At 54.9% G+C, this 22,746-nt stretch overlaps 4 protein-coding genes across 4 annotated transcripts; 2 read left to right on the top strand and 2 right to left on the bottom strand.

Moving 5' to 3' along the window:
- Nucleotides 1-4,417: 4,417 nt before the first annotated feature.
- MRS44_001499 (uncharacterized protein) lies at nt 4,418-5,608 on the top strand (the record flags this gene model as incomplete). The annotated part of the gene is made up of 2 exons (XM_046267333.2): nt 4,418-4,614; nt 4,678-5,608. The coding sequence occupies 2 exons, from the start codon at nt 4,418-4,420 to the stop codon at nt 5,606-5,608; spliced, it is 1,128 nt and encodes a 375-aa protein (XP_046138228.1).
- A 565-nt stretch (nt 5,609-6,173) lies between these two features.
- MRS44_001500 (uncharacterized protein) lies at nt 6,174-6,860 on the top strand (the record flags this gene model as incomplete). The annotated part of the gene is made up of 3 exons (XM_046274886.2): nt 6,174-6,417; nt 6,478-6,562; nt 6,629-6,860. The coding sequence occupies 3 exons, from the start codon at nt 6,174-6,176 to the stop codon at nt 6,858-6,860; spliced, it is 561 nt and encodes a 186-aa protein (XP_046138227.1).
- Nucleotides 6,861-9,342: 2,482 nt separating this feature from the next.
- MRS44_001501 (uncharacterized protein) lies at nt 9,343-10,306 on the bottom strand (the record flags this gene model as incomplete). The annotated part of the gene is made up of 5 exons (XM_046267331.2): nt 9,343-9,382; nt 9,450-9,875; nt 9,924-10,073; nt 10,123-10,179; nt 10,236-10,306. 5 exons carry the CDS (start codon nt 10,304-10,306, stop codon nt 9,343-9,345), a joined length of 744 nt encoding a protein of 247 aa, XP_046138226.2.
- A 9,624-nt stretch (nt 10,307-19,930) lies between these two features.
- On the bottom strand, nt 19,931-21,916 carry MRS44_001502 (uncharacterized protein; the record flags this gene model as incomplete). Its single annotated transcript, XM_046280637.1, has 3 exons — nt 19,931-20,015; nt 20,090-21,072; nt 21,797-21,916. 3 exons carry the CDS (start codon nt 21,914-21,916, stop codon nt 19,931-19,933), a joined length of 1,188 nt encoding a protein of 395 aa, XP_046138225.1.
- Nucleotides 21,917-22,746: the final 830 nt, after the last annotated feature.

Raw genomic sequence — 22,746 nt, forward strand, 5'->3', positions numbered from 1 at the left:
CTGCGATCTCCCTCGAAATCAAAACCACCCTGGGCTCAACTCCTCCTCTGTATAAATCTCCTCAACACCCTCCCAATTCCCGCTCCGCTCCCCCTTCGCCTCTTCTCTCTCTAGACCTCGTCGTGCGCTTCGGGTTCCTCCCTGCCTCTCGTTTCCGCCTGTCTTTCTCTTGGCTGCTCACGTTCGTTTCCGTTTGTACTTGAGAACACCCACCTAAGAAACCACCTCGACCGCCTTCACAAAAACCTCAACCTCAACACCCCAGCATCATGAAGTGGTCTCTTCTCCTCGTGGCGGCTTCTGCTGTCCTCTCTGCGTCGGCCCTGCCGATATCTTCCATCTCGCCAAATGGCCCATGCCCCGACGTAAGTTCTGCTATCTCCTGTCGATGCCTTATCGTATCTAACATGGTTCACCTAGGCCAAGGTCGACGCTATCCTTAAGGGCGACATGGATGCCTCGGAGTGCTGCTCTTACGGCGTCTGCAAAGGCGACGTAGTCGTATCTGTCGGCTAGGACGTACGACCATCTACCCACCAGACCAAGATTTACGACGTTACGAACAACTGAACTGAAATACATACCCGACCAAATTTCCTTGACTCTGCTGCGCTGGAAATATTCCACGAGTTAGAAAAGTGCAGACCACCTGACGAGGTTTCGGAACCAAAAAAGCGAGACGAGATCGACAATCAAAACGAAACCAATCCAATTTTCCACGCTATCCATCCAACACATCCCTCGACATGATCCCTTCATATCAGTTTGAGATGGAGGCCCTGGCTTGGTGGGGTCAGTTCCTTCATCAATCAGCACCGACAGGGGTGCTCTTGGTTGTATGATCAACCAGATTGCGATAGACAGGGCATCGAGCGTGTCCAGTTCCGGGAGCAACCAGTATCAACATGTATGAGAATTTGGGGAGTCGGTCGATCGCAGTTGGAAATACTGTACTCGCATCACGACTTGCCCGGCCCGTTTTGACGGTGCTAGTGTCGGCCGACACTCGCGGCGGTGAGAACCGATTTGTGGAATTTAGAGCAACCTGTACGTCAGTCGATAGGATCTTCGACAGAAATTCATTATCGTGGTTGGATTCTCTTGAATAGAATCCAACACGCGCCTCATGACATTGCCCATTGTTCCTCTTCAATGCCGAGCCCCTGGTCTTAGATCTTGCATGCTATTGTCGCGCCGGCGCCCCTCGTATTGACTCACTCAACATGGTCAGTGAAACCTTTGAGCTGTGAATGGGAAACCTGGGAATCCCACTTGGTGCGAACCCTACTGCACCCACCTTGGCAGTTAGTGCAGCTGGGCCCATGCTCGAGGGCTGGTAAGTGAGGGGTTCTGCTCACGGCTGCCTTGCATGATGTTAATCCTTCGGTTCCGAAGAGTCTTCCGTTCTCATGGAAAAAGTGTGACTGTTCCTTTCGGTAGGTCGACCATTGTGTTCACACACAATGAACCTGCCCCCTGGCAACCCTGCCTGCTAGGGAGATGGATATGACGGTTGTCCTGATTGATAGTCGCCATGATGTCTGACTTTCCCCTGAGTGCGGTGGCTTCCGTCACCCGCGAGTCACCTAGACCAGATAAAGACATGGGAATGTGGCCCGATCTTCAGGAACGTGGCGGCTCGCGCTTAGCAACAGGGTGCCGCTACCCGTTGATGGCGTTTTTGCATAGGTTTCGAACTAGAGCTGGAATGTAGGGGCCAATAGCATGCGCTCCAGCCCCAAGACATCATCTCCACGAGACTGGCGGGATACGTTGCGGGGATGGTTGTTTCCTTGCGCCTAAGTTGTTGGGACTGAAACATATAGCTAGCTCGTCCTGCTTCGAGATGCCGCTTGCCATTGCCTTGAAAGATCGAAAGAGAAGCTGTTTCGCCTGCCTTACACTGCGTGACCACTCTCTCCAATGTTGTATGTCCTTCTTTAGATCCCGGGAATGAAGTTGAGATAGGAAACTAATGTTCTGCATGTATTTGAGGTTGACTATCAGATAGGAGGTTGGGCGTCGATTGCTGCCGTCTCTGCTCTTCAGTAGACGTCAAATGCTGGTTTCGTCCAGTGGTCGATTGTCTCTATCATTGGTGTCTTCGGAGCAAAGCAGTGTTGTCAACTGGCAAAGTGTTGGTTTTAGCAAGATCATTGAGCCGTCAAGGCAACGCCAAGTTCGGATAACAGGCTGCGGGGATGACCAATAGCATGTTGTCTCCTCAACCACCCCTCTGCATCTGCCGCTGCGGTCTCGAGCCCTGCAGGTTTGGACTGCCAAGGCATCTCGACGCCTCAACAACCAAGTCGTGCAATGCAATACGCCCCCTCGGCCCCTAGAGATGCTAGCATTTCTCGTCTTCTTTCCGGCATAGGAAGTAGAGAGTTACTGCAGGCTAAGGGCTGCTGTTGTCCCACGTGTCCATATGGCTTTCCGTTCAGGCATCAACTGCTATCATTCCCATAAGGTCATCCTCCACTCGGAAAATGGAGGCCCTGTAACACAGAAGAGCCCTGTGACGAGAGAAACGAGAACCTCGTGCCCTGTAAGTATTTTCCCGTGCAAGAATATACCGTCCCAGTCGACACTTGTCAGCCCACTCGTCTTGTCCATCTCGCAACCCCCTGCAGCAGAATTTGTCAATATGTCATGATATGTATTGCAACAGCCACGCATGAAATCCAAGCACTCTCAGCAGTTTCTCCAACACCCTTGGGCTCGGAACTTTGCCGTCGCAGGTCTTGAGGTGTCAGTAATCCGTCGACAATGCTGAACCAACCCCACGCAGGTCATGGTCAGTCCTTGCTGGCCACGGATTGGACGGGGAACATGTGATGCACACGCAACAGAACCCTCACCGTGTGCACATGTCGTTTTCACCGAAACAAACGTGGAGAGACCGGATTCTCGCTTCGGTCAGAAGATTGATGGGCAATTCGTCACCGCCACTGCCTAGGTGCCCGAATTAAGAGGCTGCGTCCAGAACAAAGGATGGTCGGTTCAAGATTGTCGCATTGCTTTTGATGGTGACACGAGAATGGCGATGCAGGCGCAGGAGTTGAGGCAATGAGAGCAGCTCAGCTCAGTAACGGCGGCCTTTAACTCTCCCGAGACCGGCAAGCCGTTGAGGTTGAGGACCGGTTCGCAACCGGATGGGATTGGATTGCTAGGGCGGTTTGGCAGCTGACCAGATGAAACTTTCGCGTGTTCTTATGACCTCGAATCGTAGAAGTAGGATCCGCAGATATTTCAGTAGATAATAATCCGTAACCATCCATGTCAACGTTACGGGGCCCCAGGCTCAGAGCCCACATGCCGTAACACGCGAGCCTATCCCCCACAAGAACCTGGCTCCCCGAGACCACAAGACCGGCGGTCGCCGAGTTATCGGATCCGTCAACCTCCAATTCCAAAGAGCTGATACCGGTTGGCGGGCGGCGATTGGCCCGGCTGGCGATCCAGGAGCCTCCAACGGTCCCATGCGGTTCAGGCTGCCATATCCGTCCATTCGACGCAGAGGAAGGTTCAAGATGATAATTCGGATGTAGAGTTAGGACCCGCTGCCGGCCACGCATCGCGGCTCCAATGCGTTAGCCGTACCAGTCAAGAGCCGTCCCGATCGCGCCGACACCACCTTAGTTTCCTCGGTAGAATCACAGTGTGCAGTCGTGCATGTAAGCCAGCGCCGGAGAGCAGCCGGCGGACTCGGTGGCAACCCATCGACCTGCCCAGGGAGGGGAAGCATCGCGGCAGTGGCCAACGGACGTTGCTGGAGCTACCTACCTAGGTCTAGCTAGGTAGGTAGCTGTAGCTGCCGGGGTCCCTCAGAGCAAGCGTTCGTCTTGTTTCTGCTTCAGCGACGGGACCCAACAGTCAGGGCCGAGCATGTGCCCCAGAAGGCCTTACTCGTAAACCGGTAAAAGACCGTGAAACCAATTCAACCGCGACTCAATATTAACCAACAGTCGCTTATTAGTCCGGTGCGGTGGCATGGCGTCCTGGGGTTTCCCCGGGCCGGTCGTTGTGATTGGTGCGGGAGTCGAGATGCAGACTGTGGTACAGCCTCCGAATCATGCCCCCATCCATATCGAGGTAAACCCCACAGAGTACCACCGAGTGGGAAGGCGTAGGAGCAGACTGGCGCGCTGGATCTCAAGAGGCCCTTGTCTGTCGTCCTGACGTGGGGAACTCGAGATTTGCCATGCAACCAAACATATACCGATGGCAGCGCGCATGACCCCAAATTTTTCTCCGTGTAGGAAGGGGAAATGTTTAAAAGGATCCTTTGAGCCTCGTCCGGTCCGGCTGGGTTGATCACTTCTCCTCGCGCTCTGCTTCCAACCTCGAATCCAGACACACCTGTATCACGACCAGGTCCAACCGACGAGACAGACCCGAACTACACAAATTCATCATGAGCCCCTCAGCAGTCGATGCCCCCGCGACCGCGGACGTCAAGACGACCTTCAAGCCCAACATTGGTGTCTACACCAACCCTAACCATGACCTCTGGGTGAACGCCGCTGAGCCCAGCGCCGAGAGCGTCAAGTCTGGCGCCGACCTGAAGCAGGGCGAGGTCAGTGTTGCTATCCGAAGCACTGGTATCTGCGGGTAAGTAATCCTCGTCTTCTCGACCCCGCCTCGCCCGGGAATTGGTTGCTCACCAGGGTATAGCTCCGATGTTCACTTCTGGCATGCTGGTTGCATTGGCCCTATGATCGTCGAAGGTGACCACATCCTTGGCCACGAGTCTGCCGGCGAGGTTGTCGCTGTGCACCCCTCCGTCACCCATCTCAAGGTGGGCGACAGGGTCGCCGTCGAGCCCAACATCCCCTGCGGTACCTGCGAGCCTTGCCTCACTGGCCGATACAATGGTTGCGAGACTGTCCAGTTCCTCTCCACCCCTCCCGTCCCCGGCATGCTTCGCCGATACATCAACCACCCTGCCGTCTGGTGCCACAAGATTGGAAACATGTCGTATGAGAACGGTGCCATGCTCGAGCCCCTCAGCGTTGCCCTGGCTGGCATGCAGAGAGCCCAGGTTTCCTTGGGAGACCCCGTCCTGATCTGCGGTGCTGGTCCCATCGGCTTGATCACTCTGCTCTGCTCCGCCGCTGCCGGTGCCTCACCCATCGTCATCACTGATATCTCTGAGAGCCGATTGGCATTTGCCAAGGAGCTCTGCCCTCGAGTCATCACCCACAAGGTCGAGAGACTGTCTGCTGAGGATTCCGCAAAGGCCATTGTCAACTCGTTTGGCGGCGTTGAGCCCACCATTGCCCTCGAGTGCACTGGTGTTGAGAGCAGCATTGCGGCTGCTATCTGGTCGGTTAAGTTCGGCGGCAAGGTCTTCATCATCGGTGTTGGAAAGAACGAGATCAACATCCCCTTCATGCGCGCCAGTGTGCGCGAGGTTGATATTCAGCTGCAGTACCGATACTGCAACACCTGGCCTCGGGCCATTCGTCTGGTGGAGAGCGGTGTAATTGACCTGTCCAAGCTGGTCACCCACCGTTTCAAGCTGGAGGATGCGCTCAAGGCCTTTGAGACCTCGGCCGATCCCAAGAGCGGGTCGATCAAGGTCATGATCCAGAGCTTGGATTAAACAACGAAGTGATGATTATAAACGGGGTGCTTGGCGTAGGTATTTGAGGTTGAGGCGTGTGTTTGGGGCTTGCTCGTAGAAGATTGCCTCTCTTTTTTTGGGTTTTAGAAACACGAGAACAATGGAAAATTGAATCAAATCTCGTTCTTCAATTGCTGAATGGAGTTCATTTCGCGAATTCTGTCATAGTCGCGCACCGAAATTCATATGTAGTTGAATGTTGTGAAAGGGAAAAGAATACAATGGTGATTGCTGTATTTAACGTCCCTTCAGTCTAAGCATGAGCCGGCGGCTATCAACCGGATCTGGCAAGAGTGAGGCATCGCTGTTATTGCCGTTCGCCCAGGACTGCCGCACAGTCCCAAAACGGTTTAGCGCCATCACATTCGGCTCAACCACCACCCAGCGAGTTCTCCCGAGCTTTCTCCCTCAGACGACCTCGCCCACGATCACGATCAGCCTCGACTCCATCAATTGACCACCCGCCGCAGGTCTCATCACCCCACGGAGCTCCGACACCGATCCCACGAGGCTTCTCGAATCCCTCATCGTCACCTTCGCCGCCATGTCGTCGCTCGCCCGTCCCATGCTCCGCTCGCCGGCCCTCCGCGTCGCCGCCCGACGCTTCGAGAGCACCGCCGCCCAGAAGGCTGCCGAGGCCACCAAGAACACCGCTGCCCGGGCTCAGGAGGGCCTGTCGCGCGTCACATCTGCTGCTGGCCCGGCCATTGCTGGTGCTGCCAAGGGTGCCGCCAATGCCCTGAGCAAGGTCGGCGGGCGAACGGGCAAGGTCATCAGCTTCGTTGAGCGTATGTCTGCCACGGCATTCAATCGCAGCGTGGGCAATTGGATGCTGACAAATTGAACAGGACAAGTTCCCTTTGTGGTTTACTACTCCAAGGTTGCCCTCGAGGTTGGCAAGATTGTGTTCCACGGCCAGAAGATGAGCCCTCCGTAAGACCCCCCCTCAATTGTCCCGCAAATATTGGGCGGGACAGCCGGCTAACGCGCATCCGACAGCAACTTGGCCACTTTCCAGACCACCTACCAGAACCTCCTCAAGACCGTCCAGACCCGGGGCCTCATCCAGTCCTCCCAGAACGTCATCCAGCAGGTACGGAATATCGGCCCTGCTCAGGTCGCCGCTGGCGGCGTCGTCCTTGCCGAGGTTCTGGGCTTCTTCACCGTCGGCGAGATCATTGGCCGATTCAAGCTCGTTGGTTACCGAGGCGAGGTCTCTTCGCACCACTAAGCGTGTCCCTGTAATGTAGCGGGAGTTGTGGGGATGTATGAAGAGCTGGGGAGAAAGACGAATGTGAACGACTGGGTTATAGACATGGCTTCCCCGGCCCGAGGACGCCTGGGAAGGGCTGATTGGAGACTCATCTATTCGGGGAGTTGGAACCTGGGAGATTAGGGAACACTGGTCTCACTGGACTTCGATGTTTGTCTTCTGTGAGCACCTTTCTTTTGTAGAACTGTACATCAAAATCAACACCCGGCGGGCTACCCCCGCCGTGGATACCTTCCAAGCAGCGATATCTGGGTATTCGTGTGAGGTCTCTACTTGGGCCATCCCTTGCGTCATCCCAATTGACGTTAGTCACCTTTATCTTGCAGTCTTGGATTTTGCAACTACATAATGGATAATGATATGCTTTGTGGGCTCTGCAGAGTGACCAATGATTCGCCGGTGTTCGTTTCAAGATACCTATGCTTTATTCAGAAACTCTACAAGAGTCACCTTTCACTAACTCATACAAGCCTGTGGGAGGATCTCAAATTAGTCTTGCAACTGGCAAGTCCCGTGCTGCTTGGGTTTGATGGACGAAGAAGGCTACCTGGGCATCCATGATGGCTCCTTAACCCAAGTGTGTTGAACTTCATCTCGAGATCTACGGGGAAAATATACTTACCCTCATGACTCTCCACTGGCATGGTGCAGTTGTGATGCTTCGTCAAGACTCCTTCACTCAGGTCGTGCTATAGAGTCCTACGCCGTAGTCCAGGACAACAGCCCAGAGGAAGTCCTGATCAGTGACCTTTCAGAGTTGCATGACGACTTCGTCTCAAGATTCAGATGTGAAATACAAGAGTGTGCCCAAATCCCATTCAAGTTTATGTGTAGCGTCTGGTTCATATGGACAGCGATTCGTGGAGATTTTGCCCCGGTGAAATGGATAGCCTCGCAACATCACTGAACTTGCTCCAAAAAGTCTCTAGGAAACGTGTATAATACTGTTGGGTATTTCTCATTATGATATTTCAGATACAGATATATGGGCACTGTTGGTTTGGCCTTTGGATGATCAGTAGAACGAGGACTCCATTGCTCAAGCCCACCAAGACGGTGTACTAGCTCAAATGTAGCATATAGCCGCCTTGTTTGATGCTTGGTGTAGAAGTCAAGACATAGCAGTCTGCGAAGGGAGTGTTCCCTTCGATCCTCATGAGCATATCCAGGGCACATATCCAGGGCACATGCATATCCTAAGCAAACATATATCCACGGCCGACAATTCCGTCGACCAGACATTTCAGAGCGTTGGCCAAGGCACGACGGCCTAGAAACCGAAAAGGCCTGTCCAAGAAACAAGCCGCTGGCAAATTCGCCCAGATGGCCAAAGCCATCCGCTCCGGACGATCCTGAGACAACTTCTCAGCCAGATGAAAGGGTACCGGCAAACGATGAAGGAGACAGCGGTGATGTGAGGGAGAGGAATCGCGCAATTCAGGCAAAACAACCTAGTTTTGGCTTGTCAGGATGAAAACGTGACCCTCCTAGATGCTTCCAGAAGGCCATTTTCACCGAGACAAAGCCTTGACCAAGTCATTCACCTTCTGCTTCTGGAAGTGAGCAAAGTGACCACGGTATATGGGTCCCATCCCTCGCGATAAGTCGATCGGACCCCTCGCTTAGTTCTCAGTGTCACCTTCTTCGCAGAAGCGGGTAGCCTGGGCGGCAATGCCCTCAGCAAGGCCTGACCGCCACAACAGATCCGAGAGGGTTGCCGCGTGCAAAGACCACGTCGTGATCACACGGAGCGCGATGCGGTTCGGTCAAGTCATCCGATCGATCCGCGCTGTCGACGGAGCTGAAGGCCCGAAACGAGAGAGGGCCGTCCCGAGGTGTGCGGAGCTATTATGGAGTCCCCGGATTAGATCTTGGCAGGCAAATTAACAGCTACCAGCCACGCTGCGTCAAGCCCTTGCCCGCACACGCACGCGCACGGCGGCATCAGTGCGTTTGACAGACAGATTGATGTGACCAGGTCAGCAGAGTCTGGGCGGTCAGGTCTTTTCCACCGTGATCAACGGGGGTTCCTTCATTAAAATGGCTGGTCGTTTGATTGAGGGCCCCCCTTCCTTGTCGCTGTTGGTGATACCGATCATGACCCCTGTCGCTAGATATTGATTCCACGATGCCAGCTCTGAGGGAGAGCGTCTCTTGAAACTCGGCGGATCCTCAAACATGGGAAATGAGTGGTACCGTGACGCGCTCGGAACAAAGCGTGGTGCCATTTCGGAGCAGCCAGGGTGTGATTGTGTGCAGCGGCCATCGTATTCTCAATCTGCCCCCTTCAAGGACGAGCCTGGCCTAGTGAACAATTCCAGGAGCGGAGCGCGTCGCGACGATCTGCCTGGCATTTAATGTTATCGTCATTCCCACTGAGCAGCATAGCATGTCTTGTGTTGGGTCTGACGAGCTTGGGGCCACAAAATGGACCAAGGCCTTACTGAGGGGGCCCGGGCTTTCTCGCCGTCCAGACGTGACTGCGAAGCGGTTAATATCCCATTCTGAGGTCCAGGTCCACAGCCTGGAAAGACATCGATAACTCACATGTTGCAGTAAGTATGGTAGCGCAGAATACAGATCTCGCGCTTGACTCTTGCGCATAGCTCACGGACCTCATCAGGCCCCAGGCCATGCTTCTCAACCAGGGGCATCAAGCTAAGAGACTCCAGGCTGTGACTTAGACCGAGGTTGAACCATCTTGCGATATCTCGTTCCCGCCGATCAGGAGACCAAGGGCAGACAAAGGCCGGGATAATCTCCTGCTTGATGTCCGTAAACCCTGCAGCTTCGAGCATTTGTCGAGTTTCTTCTGGTGCCACTCTTGCGGTACGGTTGAACTGGTCCATTCCAGTCAGGAACAACTCTGCCCACTGGGTAAATGAGGAATTCGAAGGCCTTTCGTCGTCGTCCCATCTGGGTGTCCAGTCGATTTCCACGTGTTCCAAGTGGCCGAGTCCCGGAGTCAGGTGCCTGCACATGGGTTAAAACAGCTGGCGGCGGTGAGAGCGTAGTACATACTCAAATATTTTGCGATACACTTGGGGCCACAAATCGGTCTGAATGCTTCCAAGCATCATCCGCAGATGGATCAAGTCGCAGTCTGATAATAGCGGACCCCACGTCGGTTCTTCGATATCATATTGCTTTGGCATTACCCCTACAGGGATTCTGGGCACGTTAGCCTCTGGCTTATGTCTGCGAATCCTTCAAGACTTACAGAGCGGGCTGAATCTGGTTCAAGTCTACAGCCATAATTTGGGCGTCTGAGAGACAGCTGCGGCCTGTCAGCGAACGTCGGAAAGGGGACTGCATAACAAAGTGAGTACTTACTCTTCTGCGACGTTGATAGCCCAAATTCCAGTTCCTGTACCAAGATCCATGATTCTGGGCGTTTTCCGCATGATGGGACAGTGGAAGGGTTTATTGCCGCGAGCGACCAGAAAGACTTTATGGAATATATCCAAGCGATTTAACTCTTCCTAAACAGCCTGGATTAGAGTGCCTGACAAACACTCCGGGGCAGGGATTGACTTACTGAATCGATGGGAAATAGATACTTGCCAGGCTTCCAGGAACCGTAGAAGCGACCATGTTTCCAGTAACCATCCTCAAGATACCTCCCCTCGGATTCGGTCACGCTAAATGATGTGAGCCTGGCTGATTTCTCAAAGTTCTCAGATTGGGATGGAACACACCTATTTTGTGAAGACATGACGACCATGGGAGAAGACCGTGGAAGGACTCCACGTTACCAAGGTTCAAGGTATGAGGAACGAGGTCTCGGCGTGGCTTGACTGTGGTGGAAGACTGAGAGAATCCAGATTTGCCTTGTTGAATCCAGGATGTGGGAGGATTCTAGGCCCAGTGGAGAACACTGCTGCAGATGTTAGCTGAAGCACAGCAGCAAGCCAGGATCCACGAGACGGGAAATAGACATGTGTGGAAGGTGATGCAGAATTCGGGAGCAAGATCTGAAGGATGGGCAAGACATGCGAGTTCTGAGAGCTAAATAGGCCCAGCAACACGCAACATCAAGCTTGATCCAGGTTGTCGAGGAGAGCGCGGCACGGTTCGCTGGCACCACAGGACTCGAGGGTTTCAACTCAAAAACCATCCGGGCATAGACCCTAAAACGGCGCAAATGGCGCCGAACAACGGTAGAGCTGGTGAGACGTAACAGACTCGCAGCGTTGTTGGTCGCACGCGGCTCCTGCATATCGATGTCCCAGGAAAACGCTCCATGAAGTTTGTGGCCAGAGATTCGAGACCGACGGGGAAGGGGGATCACAAAAAAACGGGGGCAAACGTTTGAGAAGTCGCGATGGATGGACGCTTGCTTGCTCCGACCAGCACACATGACTATTCCCAACAGCACTCACTTACAGAGCAAAGGTAGGCTTCCAGGTTGAAGACTCGGGGCCAGATCCACGCGTGCGAAGTAGATTAAGAGGCTGTCGGTAACGCCAACGAGGAGGGACCGCACAGCGTTGGCGACGGGGAGCCGCCAGACAGGATTGGCTGGCAGTGGAGGTCGAGAATCCGACTCAGGACGAGAGGGGAGCCGTCAATGTTTCCGGAGGTGGGTTCCAAGGCGGAGATGGGCCCAGAGAAAGTTTGCTCTGGCGAGGGCTTTTTATGTGAAGCTGCCAGGAGGAGGTCTGTCTGGTGCTTGGTCCAAGAATCGAGACGTGAGACGGTGGTGGGGGAGGACAAGCTCAACGAAGTCAAGTCCAAAATCAGAGGAGGGTTTTTTTCCACCTGTTCCACCCCTTTTCTTCCTACCGCGAACGTGCGCAGAATGAATTATGCAGGATGAATGCTCGGGCTGCTGATTGAGATGCTCAAATGGCCAAGGCGGAGGCAAGGAAGAGCAATGGCGGAGAAGATGTCACGGGCAAGGAAGAAGCTGGAGAAGATGAGGAGGAAGGTTGTTGATACTTATTATTGCCGGCCGGAGGGGACGTGGAGCGCGGAGCGGCGTGTGTGGGCATGGGATGGAAGTGGATGGGATGGGACATGGATGGAATAGAGAGAGGGACGGTAGGTAGGTAAGGTAGGTAGGTACAGTAGGTACAACACAGGCAGGAGCAGCGCAGCGCAACAGAGCGCAGTGCAGCGAGCGAGCGCAAGGAACCTACTTCGTAGTAAGGCAGGTACGGGCAGACAGCCCAGGTACAGGTAGCATGGGACGTGGGACCCGTGGGCGTGGCCCTTGTGATTTCTCCCCTTGCCTCTCAGTATTGCACCCCCCGTTGACCGTTGTTGGTCGAATTTTGTTTTGATGCGCCTCGAAAAGCGGTTTAAGACTTGTGTTACCATCCCTGGTGAGTCCGGTGGGCTGGGAATAATTGAAGTGACAAGGCGAGGTAGGCTGCTGTCCAGCAGGTATGGACAGTACCAAGCATCCATTGCAGGACCGACAGTCATGAATTGTGCTGGCCGACCAAGCGCCCATCCATGGAAGTAGACAGACAATCGAATATTTCGGGACACACCTCTACTGACTGAACTGGAGGTGGGTGGTAAGGGAAAAAGAAAACCCAGGGGGGGCGTGGCCGTTGTAGGGCCCTGGCGCCGCAACACCATGGCAGAGTTCCGGGGGCAACCAACTTCGATTCCCTGGGCTACCATCCAAGGATGGATATGGCTGGCTGACTTGGGGACGGATTCATGGAGGCAAGCAGGTAGGCAATCAAGCAAGCACGGCTCCTCGACATGCAAGGTACCTTGGCGGCACACAGAACTCGCAGCCCGCGTGCCCAGCGTCAAGACGCGACCTTGTCTTGGTTGTCCGGAGCCAGGCCTGCAAAGTTGGCCTCTTGAAGTTGGTTTCTAGGACCAAGGTGGTCTCCCCGTCGGCCGCGTAGCTGGCCGCCCCGAGGTCTTGTTGTTCTGTAACACCCGAGATCACCTCCATTTTCGGAACCGCTTGTCTCTCCAAGCTCCCGGTATATGTTTTAGTGCCGGTGTGACCAAGGCTTTGCATCCATTCCGAGGTAGGTAATCAATGTGTCAAACAAAGCCAGAGGCGGTGCCCAGTCCCAGACTATGCCTTTGTTCCCCCTCGAGGTGGGCGCTATGATGGCATGGCTGTCACGGTAGATGGTGCCGAAGCCGCAACCGCAACCGCAACCGCCGGGCGGCCTTGGGAACTGGACGGGTGTCGTCTAGGTTTTTTTTCCGCGTTGGTTAGGTCGGGCCCCTCCCCTCCTCTTCCTTCTCCAACCGTGCCCGAGCCATCAATCAGTGATGGCTCCATGCCACTGTGGAGGACTGGGAAGAGGACTGGTGGTCCTGCCGGCGGTGCGAGGCGTCTGTGTTTCGGGGTTGCCAAATGCCCCTAGCCGACCACGGCTGTGCCTTAGCGTCGAGCGAGCCATGCCATTTAGCGCGGAGCAGGGAACAAGGAACCATCCATGGATCAGCGAGCGAGGAGAGAATTAGAGACAGCTTCAGGTGGGTGGTGCATGACCATGACCATGACCGGCACTGAGGACAAGGCCTGCCGCCCTCCAGAGTGGCTGAGTTGGGGCCAGCATCCATTGTGGATGCAGATGAATGGCGTAGCGGGTAGTACTTGATCGAGGATCGAGGGAGATCGGCTTCAAGAGCAGGCCATATTATCACCACCTGCCTAGGTGGGCAACATATCTGACTACTGCCTAGTGCGCATAAAGAAGTTGTTATTAGTGAGCCTCTCCAAGATGGACGCCCGGGCCCATTTGGCCTCTTCGACAGCAATTCAAAATAAGGATCTGCTCTTATCTTGCAGTCTTAATCACGGGCAATGGCTGTTATAGGCATGGAAGGAGGATCTTCCCGCACGTAGGTCATGAAACGGGTTGAGGAAGGAGACAAGGTCTGGTCTTTTTCCGTCTAAATCGAACAACTTCTCACCACCAACTTCTGCCTCCATCCATCTACATCCACCCTGTCCGTCCTTCAGTCATGTTTCCCCCGAATTCGTCAACTACATCGCCGGCTCCGATTGAGACAGAGGGAGAAACCCGCAAAAAGGAAAACTATGCGCCATTCTCAACCGTCGCTGCTCGCCTCATCCCCCCAGCCCAGCCTCCATGGATAGAGGACGTCAACCAACACACAACCCGACGCGATGGGAGGCTTCCCTAGTGCCCGCCTGCTCCTCGTTGCGCGCCGCCGCCGCCGCCGCCGTCTGTCGCAGGGCCAATGCTCCCTAGTGACTCGAGCTAGCCGCCACCCTTTTTCTTTTTTATTGCCAGACGCGCCGAGGTAGGTGCTTGATGCCAGGGCTGCCCCTTGCGCTGGACTCTCCGCGGCACGCCCGCAGGCAATGGGCAGTTCAAAGGAATGCCCGGGCGTTGGCGCATATTAGCCCCCCGACCACTGAGACTCATTGATGGATTCCTGTTGCTTGGCTTTGGACGCTGTTTGGCCCCATCTCTTCCCGCTGTCCTCGTTTCGTCCCGTCCGGGCGCCGCCGTCTCCATCGTCGCCTTTCTTTCTACTCACCGGCTAGGGTACCTGGGCCAAGGTAGACATGTGCATACCTGCCATTTCCTCTCTTGGGCTTTGGTTTTCAGCTGTGGCATTGACCGTTGTCGAAGGCTTGGATCTTCGCTGTGCTGCTCGCCACGAGTCTTTCTCAAGAACTACGAGATCAGCAACAGATGAATCGTTGGTGGCTTAGTAGGCTACCTATTGATGGATGTCAAAGTGAGGCGACACATGAACCAGAAACGCACGCCTTGCAACATTCACACCAGCTTTATTCCCATCGAGATGAACTTACGCGCTGGATCCCAGCCCTCTGGTACAGGAGGGTTGCCAGCTTCACCCCCCTTGCAACAACAGCACCTCACCTGGCCTCGCTTCCTGGACACACAACTTTCGGCCCGGCTGCGCTCCTGTTGGCACTGTATGTATTTGGTCCGACTGCTCGTCGATCCAAATCATGGATTCTGGCTCTAGGCAAGGGATTGGGCCAGGGCTCCCCCGCTCTGCCCACTGCATCGGGTCACCAACACCGCTCGCTGTCATGAGCCTCCATATTCTTCAACGACCAACTCTCCTTCCATCCAGTCGAGAGGGAGCACTGTGCTGCGCTGTGCGGGCGCGAGCTACGGTACACTTTGGAAGCCTGCACTTATGTTTACGCACCAGCCCATCACCAACATCACAGCAGCCACAAGTCCAAGACGAATCTACGCGGGCCGCTATTCCCATTTCCCCGCAGCCAATGCTTCATTCAACCAACCGACTAACATCCTTGCTGGGCGAAGCGCCTTGCTGTTCTGAACCCTTTCTCGCCCAATCCCAGCAGACCAACCGACAAACCATAACCGCCCACCGTCGACGTACCTTCTAAATCATGCGAGTCGCGGCTGGCGTCCAAGAGCGCCGGCGTCCGTCCACTAACGACACTATCTTGACTGTGCAATCCTTGATCTGGGGCACTCCAGGGCGTCACTCCGCCTCAGGATTCCGGCCAAAGGAGAAACCTCCATGTACAACTACTCGCGAGACTCAACTTAACGACAACTTATTGTCGAGGACAGCGCAGGGTTCGTGGCTCGAGATAACTCCGCATGAACTCATCTTGAAATGAAACATGGAGCTCTGTCTCTGATCGGCCATTTACATGCTGTGCACCCTGCAGTGCAACGTTCTTGCGGACCGTCGTTCCTCGAAACGAGCTGCTAGATGCGGCTCTATCGGAGCACAGCAGCGGCTGCTCGTCTGCCGACACAACTGACAGGATGCAAGTACCTACAAACATCGACCGGGCTCAAAACGTTACCGTCTCGCGGATGGGAAGAGCTTACCTCGGGAGATTGTCGAAACCAATGCTGGGCTTCATTATCAGCTTGCATGTGACTTCCCCTGTGCATGGGCATTTCCCGGGTGCCTTTCTTTATCAATTGCTACTTTCACAGTTGATACAGCCAGCACCTCTGACGTGTGATTGGAAAGGGCTTCCGCTTCAATTGAGATACGTTGTGCCATAACCGAGTACCTGGAATATTCCGTGTCCACAGAACCCTGACAACCCGAGACGCTAACCAGTATTCCTCTGCTTGAGATAACAGCACAAGTTATTATCAGACGATGTTTACTATTGTCACTTATCATGTTGCCCGCTACTTTCTCTGATGCTTCATCCGCTCAGAAAAGAAACAACTGGTCGACCACCATGGATTGGCAGTGTCTTGATAATGCTGATCAATCGCGATTCTCTTCAGAAGCAGGCCTTGTTCAAGTCTTGCAAGGACGCCCATGTTCCCGCAATAGCATGAACCCAACCACGGAGGCATGTTCTTTCACAGATACAGGCCGCTCGGACGTCACATCTTAACGACGAGTATGCCCCTTTTTCGACTAGGCTTGACACGTCATCAAGTCACGGCTATCTTGTTCGCCTTGGCAGCTATCAAAAGCTCTGCCAACGGAGGAGATGGGTTCGATTTCTCACGCCAGGCAAGTGAGGGAAAGTCCGTGGTCAGAAATGGGCTGGTCATCCGTCCCAACAACTGGCAACTCTGGTACTAAATGGCAGAACTAATGTATGCATGCGTACGTTAAATGGCACCAATCACAGGCCGCCAATGATTGACCGCAAAGCCTCCTCCGTCGAAACCAATCCGCTCATTCATGCAAGTCCAGGTACGTCGTGCGGAGGGTGAAATGAGGTTTGCACGGTCCCATCCCTGAACCCTGTCTGTTCCCGCGCTATCCAGAGGGCTGGGTCGGAGCCCTTGGGGACGGAACGTACATGGCCTGGCACGCGGAAGTAGGAAACCTGTACATCTAACTGGTTACCGACCTCGGCATACTGGGTTGGCTCTCAATGAGAGAAAAGAAGAATCGTCTCGTCAGCGACTGACAAGGGCTTTGTACTTGCCCATCACCGACATATGCCTCCTCCCTTAATGGATCTTTCAATGGCGCTTCTCATGATCAAACCCGGCTGCCTTCTTTCAGGCGGGTAATGACCGCGCGCTTGGGTTCATACGACTCCCCCTGGTTAAGGAAGGGTCCACATCTACTGCATTGGCTGTTAACGAATACGTAGGAGGTTCCGGGGATCAGCTACCTTCCAGCAACCCGGGCAATATCGGCGGCTGTCGAGCTGGGGTTTTCGTCTTGTTTCGTGGTTTCAGCACAGTGCGCATGACTCCACCCCTGGAGCTGCTGGACCAGATCCTTGGTTCGAGGACTACACGTGGATTCCGGAGGAGGTTTGCCTGGTGCGTCTGAGGTTCATCCTCCAGTACCCCCACGATTGTGGGCGGTCACGCTGAAAGGTGAAAAGGTGGCTTTTGCGAGAGCTCGGGAGGATATTGAGCCTCTGGCTATACCACCAGGTGTGCACCATCAGCCGTGTGTGCAAAGAGCTATGTTGCATTTGTGTCCCAGACTTGGAAAAATAAGACGCTCTCAACAGGTTCACATCTCCCGAGTCTTGGAGGATGGTACCCTACAACAGCCCTCTTACCGTCCTCTTGGGCAACCGAAACTCCAAGGAGGCGGACAAACCTGTGGAGAGTCCCAGAGTTCTGTGCAAGCCCGGACAAGAGTCATCTGCCCCTGGCAACAAGGGAGCTTGATACGAGACGAAGCTAGGAGCAGCAGACACCGCCATGGCCCCGTCGAATCCACCATGGACTAGGTCGTACCATTCCACCGGATACCACTACTACGTATGTGGTATGTCAGGCGACCTAGCAGCAAGACGGCGTACGAGCGAGTGCTGGCGTCTGGGTTTCGTCTGCCACGACCAACATGCTCGCGGCATGTTAGTGATTGAGCAACTCTACTCTGCTTGTGCCGCCGGGAAGCGAAGTGAAACGGTGCTTGGGGTGGCAACGGTTCGTCCTGAGTTGGGGAGGATGACCTAGGAGGCAGAAGCCAGGAGCCACGGCGACGGCGACGGGTGGACTGTCCTTGGCGATGGATCTGCCTTCTGCATGGCTTGCAGGAGACGGTTCAGAATCGGTGCCTGAGGACTGCGATCTTTGACGCTGGCTGGCTCCTCGCTAACAGGGGGGGCGTAGAGATTGAGAGGACGTTTATCGCAGACCGCTTCAGCCCCTCTAGGACAAGGGGCCCCCAACCAACGCGTGCGCAAGATGGACCTTGTACATGGTCTGATGGTTCCCCAATGCTACCTCAGCGTTTCCTCCGAGTCAGCAGCTTGATTGCCAGCAACAGTTTGCCCCGGTCCATGAGGATCGCTTTACATGGGGGGGTCGAACGGCCGAAATTTACCTGTCACGCTGATTCATGCACGACGAGCTCTAACGCCATAGGCGAACTCGTCCCCCCTCCCCAGTCACGCTTCCCTTCCCCGACACGACGAGACAGACTCCGCCGATTCCTCCCCGAAGAGCTGAGGCGAGATGGCTGACCCCTGCTCGCTGTGCCGCACTGGTGCAATGCCCCGTCCCAGACTGTCGGGTCCAGCTTTGTGGGGTCCACGAAATTAAAGCATGCCGGCGGCAGTTGGGGGCAGCGGCCAGAGAGGGCATTTGTGAGATTCTGCTCGCAAAGCTGGATGCCCGTGCCTCTATTGCCATGCCACGAGGCGCTGCCTGCATGCGCATATTGATGGAGAAGGCGTCTGAAAGCCTTGTATGGCAAACCAATGGGATATCGCAGCATAGTACAACTCGTCAACGATGGATGAACCCGAGTGCGTGGCATCATGAGCTCGCTAACCTTGGAACCAGTAGACGCTCGCTGACTGAGTAGGCTATTGTACTGTACCACGTCGGTGGGATGAGATGGAAGCCAGCCCAAAGAAGCAAAGAGCACCCTAGCCCATGTCTATACTGGGGACGGCTAAGCCGCATTCTCACTCTCGCCGCACACACAACACAAGACGATGGATGCACACACACAACCCAACCCAACCCAACCCTGACAACACACATGGACACTCGCGCACATACAACGAACCCACTAGGCTACTGCACTTTGCGGCCGACGCAACAACGCGCCGGTGAGAATCTCTCTCTCTAGCAGCAACAAGTCAACAACAGCATAACCGGTAAGGCAGGGATTGTGAGTGCTGATCCTGCCCATGTCGAGAGCCAACAGCTTCCCAACAGTCGGTGGCTGCAGATTCCCAGCCCCCGGGGGCCGACCCTAGGCTGCGTCCGCTCGTCGGTTTCTTACTTTTTTCTTTCCCTTGCTCCCCTTTGTCTCTCTTCCCACGACGGATGACGGACCAACAGCCCTTCTGTCACCTGCCAGGGTCCATGGCCCACAGTGCTGCTTCATGTCAGAAGTCAAGACAAAACACGAGATGTTTGAGCTGTGGAAACGACAACCAACATACATGAGATCCTGTGACACTCCCTGCCTCTTACGTCACTTGGTCAGAAATAAAAAAGTACAGAAACCCAAGTAGGCTTTCAGCACACACACGGTCAACATTTTTGTGATTATCTTGTTGGTCAGACTACGTACAGTATCCATTGATCAGCCCCAGGTACTGCTCGCCTCGCTATCGCTCACTGCCCTCGCCGTATTCACGTCAGACAGGGCAAGACAAGGCAAGGACGGGGACATGGGAATGTCATGAGCTTGTCGCGGCTAAACAATCACCCCCTCCCCTAGGTAGCTAACGTGTTCTCAACACACTCTAGTTGCGGCCGGGCCCGTGGCCTTCACACCGATAAAATGAGAAAAAAAGAGGAAGAGAGAGAGAGAGAGAGAGAGAAAACATGCACCACGTATGTAGGTGGCCTCTCGTGGAAAAATCCCGATACGGGCCCAGTCTGTTGGCCGCAACGTGCGGCACCTGCGGCCTCCAGTTTTGCCCACTCGCTCACTGACTGCATCTGCATATGCGTGACCTGCGGCCCAGCCTCAAGCCTCACCCGCCATTCATCATCAATCCTGTGCTGCTTTGACCGAGATTCCTCTCCCCAAAGTGCTTTGTTTTGGTGTTGGTCCGCCTTGCGCATTTTGGACCTAGTCTCAATCTAACCATGCCGGCCATCTAGCAAGCCGCCCTTGAATCGTGCCATCCACTGTCGGCCCTACCACTCGTATTCGCCGGTAGCCTTGTGGAAGACATACTCCTTCCCGTTGACGGTCAGGACACCGTCCTTCAGTGTGCACTTCCTATTGAGGTTGTTAGTAAACAGAAAACAAAACAAAGCCCATGATGGACATCGTAGGGAGGCAAGGGTTTGTACCACTTGTTCTTGACCCGCTGAACCTTGTCATACATGCAGAGCATGATGTTGCCCAGACCCTCGTCATCCACATCGTCGTCGTCCCGGTCCTCTTCAGGGTCGTCCAGGTCCGAGTTGATGGCATCTTCATCCTCCTCCTCGCCATCATCACCTCCATCATAAGCGGCTGGCTGCTTGCCGTTTGCGCTACGTGACTTTGAGGCCGAACTGTGTCTGGTCGCTTCCTTGAGGGGCAACATCAAGCCACCACCTTCCATAGACTTGGCTTTGGCCAGGATCTGCTCATGCAGCATGCGGTCAATTTCAACTCGACCCAGCTCGCGCAGGTCACCAGAGGCCCCCCGTTCCATGAGAACACCCTCGAACTCATCGGCATCACCCGCGCCATCTGTCTGGCCGTTGCGGATATGGGGCTGGCCATTGGCGGGTTGTTGTTGGGCCGTGGCAGCGGCCATCTGCTGGCGATACAGCTGCTGCTGATGCTGTTGTTGCTGGGTCAGGCCTGGCTGCTGAATTGCCTGCTGTTGCTGGGGAGCAACCCCCTGTTGCTGACCCTGTTGTGGCTGCTGTTGCTGATGGAGAGCGCTGATTGAACCGGCAGCTCGCTGTCCATACTGAGCCTGTAGTTGCTGAGCAGCTCGGTTCGCTGCCACGTTGTTCTTGTCATTCATGTTGTTGTATGCCTGGTAGGGCATAGGGTTGCCTTGCAGACCAGGCTCCTGCTTGATAGCAGGTCCCTCCGTCTTCACATAGGGGACATCTGGCTTGACACCATTCTGGGGCTGAGCTTGGGGCGGGTTCACACCGGGTAGAGAAAGACCCTGAGGCACAGGGACATTGAGTTGTGGTGAGAACTGAGCCTGCGCATGTGTAGGGGCCGCTGATGTAGGAGGAGGCGCAGGCTGAGCAGGAGGTGGAGGATCAGGCTTGGGGTCCCATGGGAACCGGGCAACGTCGAGTTGGGTCAGTTTCCGTTGCCATCCCTAGAGTTGAAGCCATGTTAGTCAACTGATGCAACCGAAACAAGGCAGAGAGTGTGCAAGTCTGAATAGGTGCAAGCCAAGACAAGATGCTGTGTTTGTGCCTGTGCCTGTGCCTGTGCCGCAACCTCATTCCGCGCCTCGCCTTGTCTCATCAACTTTCCTCTGGCAAGGCAGACAAAAGAGAACGAGCAATAGGCAGCAGCAGCGTTTGATAGGTTGTGCAATGTGTGATGCCTGGTGGTGCAGGGCGATGCAGGCCAAGTGGGTTCGTGATAGGACGAGGAAGCACGTGAAGTGGATTGTCTTGTGAGGGGTGAGGGGATTCGGAGCCAGAGAGTCCAATCAGAAGGCAGAAGCTGGTAGTGGGAGGAGTCACAGGGCGAGGCGCGGCAGGGGCTTCGGGCTTAAAAGACCCAAATAGTGCTGTGTCGCCCCCTCCCGTAACCCCTAACCCGCCATCTCCCTCCGCTCGCTCAGCGCGACTCTCGGCGCTCGCCCGCCAGCAAAACCCCCCTCATGAGGTCTTTTGTCCAAAAGCCTGAAAATGCCAGTTGCATCGGCGTCGTCGCTTTCTCTTGGAAGACGGCAGACTTGTCCTGGAGAATGGAGAGGAAGCATCGACCATGGGTGTGTTGTTGAGGGCCTCCCCATCTTGGGTGATGCGAACATCGAAACAACCAAACAAACTCAAGGCACCAACATAGTGAAAACCTGTCTATCTTACCTGTCGCAGTTCCTCCAGCACTGATTCCTCGATACCGCTCTCCTCGAAATCGACCCGCGAGCTGTTGATGACCTCGTCGATGATGGTCTGATAAACGTTTCCGACCGCTTGGTTCGACATGCTTCCGGTATCGGGCTAATGTTGCCGACGGACACGAGTTTGTGTGGGAAGAAACAGAGAGGACTCTCAACTATCCGTGACTCAATGCCTTTTGTTGATGCGCCGCGAACGCAGAGTTGTCGGGGCTGCGCCTAGGCGAGCAGCAGCAGCACGAGGGACTTGGTGATAGTGCGGCGACGGGTATTTGACGGCGCGACAACAGGACGAGTGTTCCAGAGAAGCAATTCAACCCGCGCGATAGGTAAGATGTAGCTGGACGCGCAAGAAAGAGTGACAGAGCAGGGCGCGATGTGCGACTTGCTCGATGCTTGATAATCGACTAGACCGTGACCAACGTAGGTAGGTAGACGTGCACTTGACAACCAGCCAACTGAGAAGCAAGCAGAACGAGTTGCGACAAAAGAAAAGCACTCTCAAAATGACCAAATTGATCGAGACTGGAGAAAACTAGGATGCGCCGCAGAGAAAGGGATTCGTCGGCCGCGTCGCACGGGGTTCGTAGGTAGACGACGAGAGGTTCTTGTGGCAGGTTGGAGTGCGCCTTTGTGATGTGCAGTGGGGAGAGTTGGTAGCCTCTGGTAGAATCTGGGCTTCAACAACTGCCTTGGCCCCCGGGCTGACTCAGCACCTCCAGCAACTAGGCTTCTCAGCGGGCAAGTGCCAGTGGAGGCAGGCCAGGCACACCACCACCATCCATTCACTGAGATGCACCCAACAGCCGGCAGGTCCCACTAACAGGGCTGAGTGCCTGGAACTGCTCAACCATTCATGGATGGGAGCGCAGTAAGGGCCTGATAAGGGAACCGAATGACATTTCTTAAAATTCAGAC

The sequence above is a fragment of the Fusarium solani genome, assembly GCF_023522795.1.
Source record: "Fusarium solani strain SB1 chromosome Unknown bctg00000000, whole genome shotgun sequence".
Lineage (NCBI taxonomy): Eukaryota > Fungi > Ascomycota > Sordariomycetes > Hypocreales > Nectriaceae > Fusarium > Fusarium solani.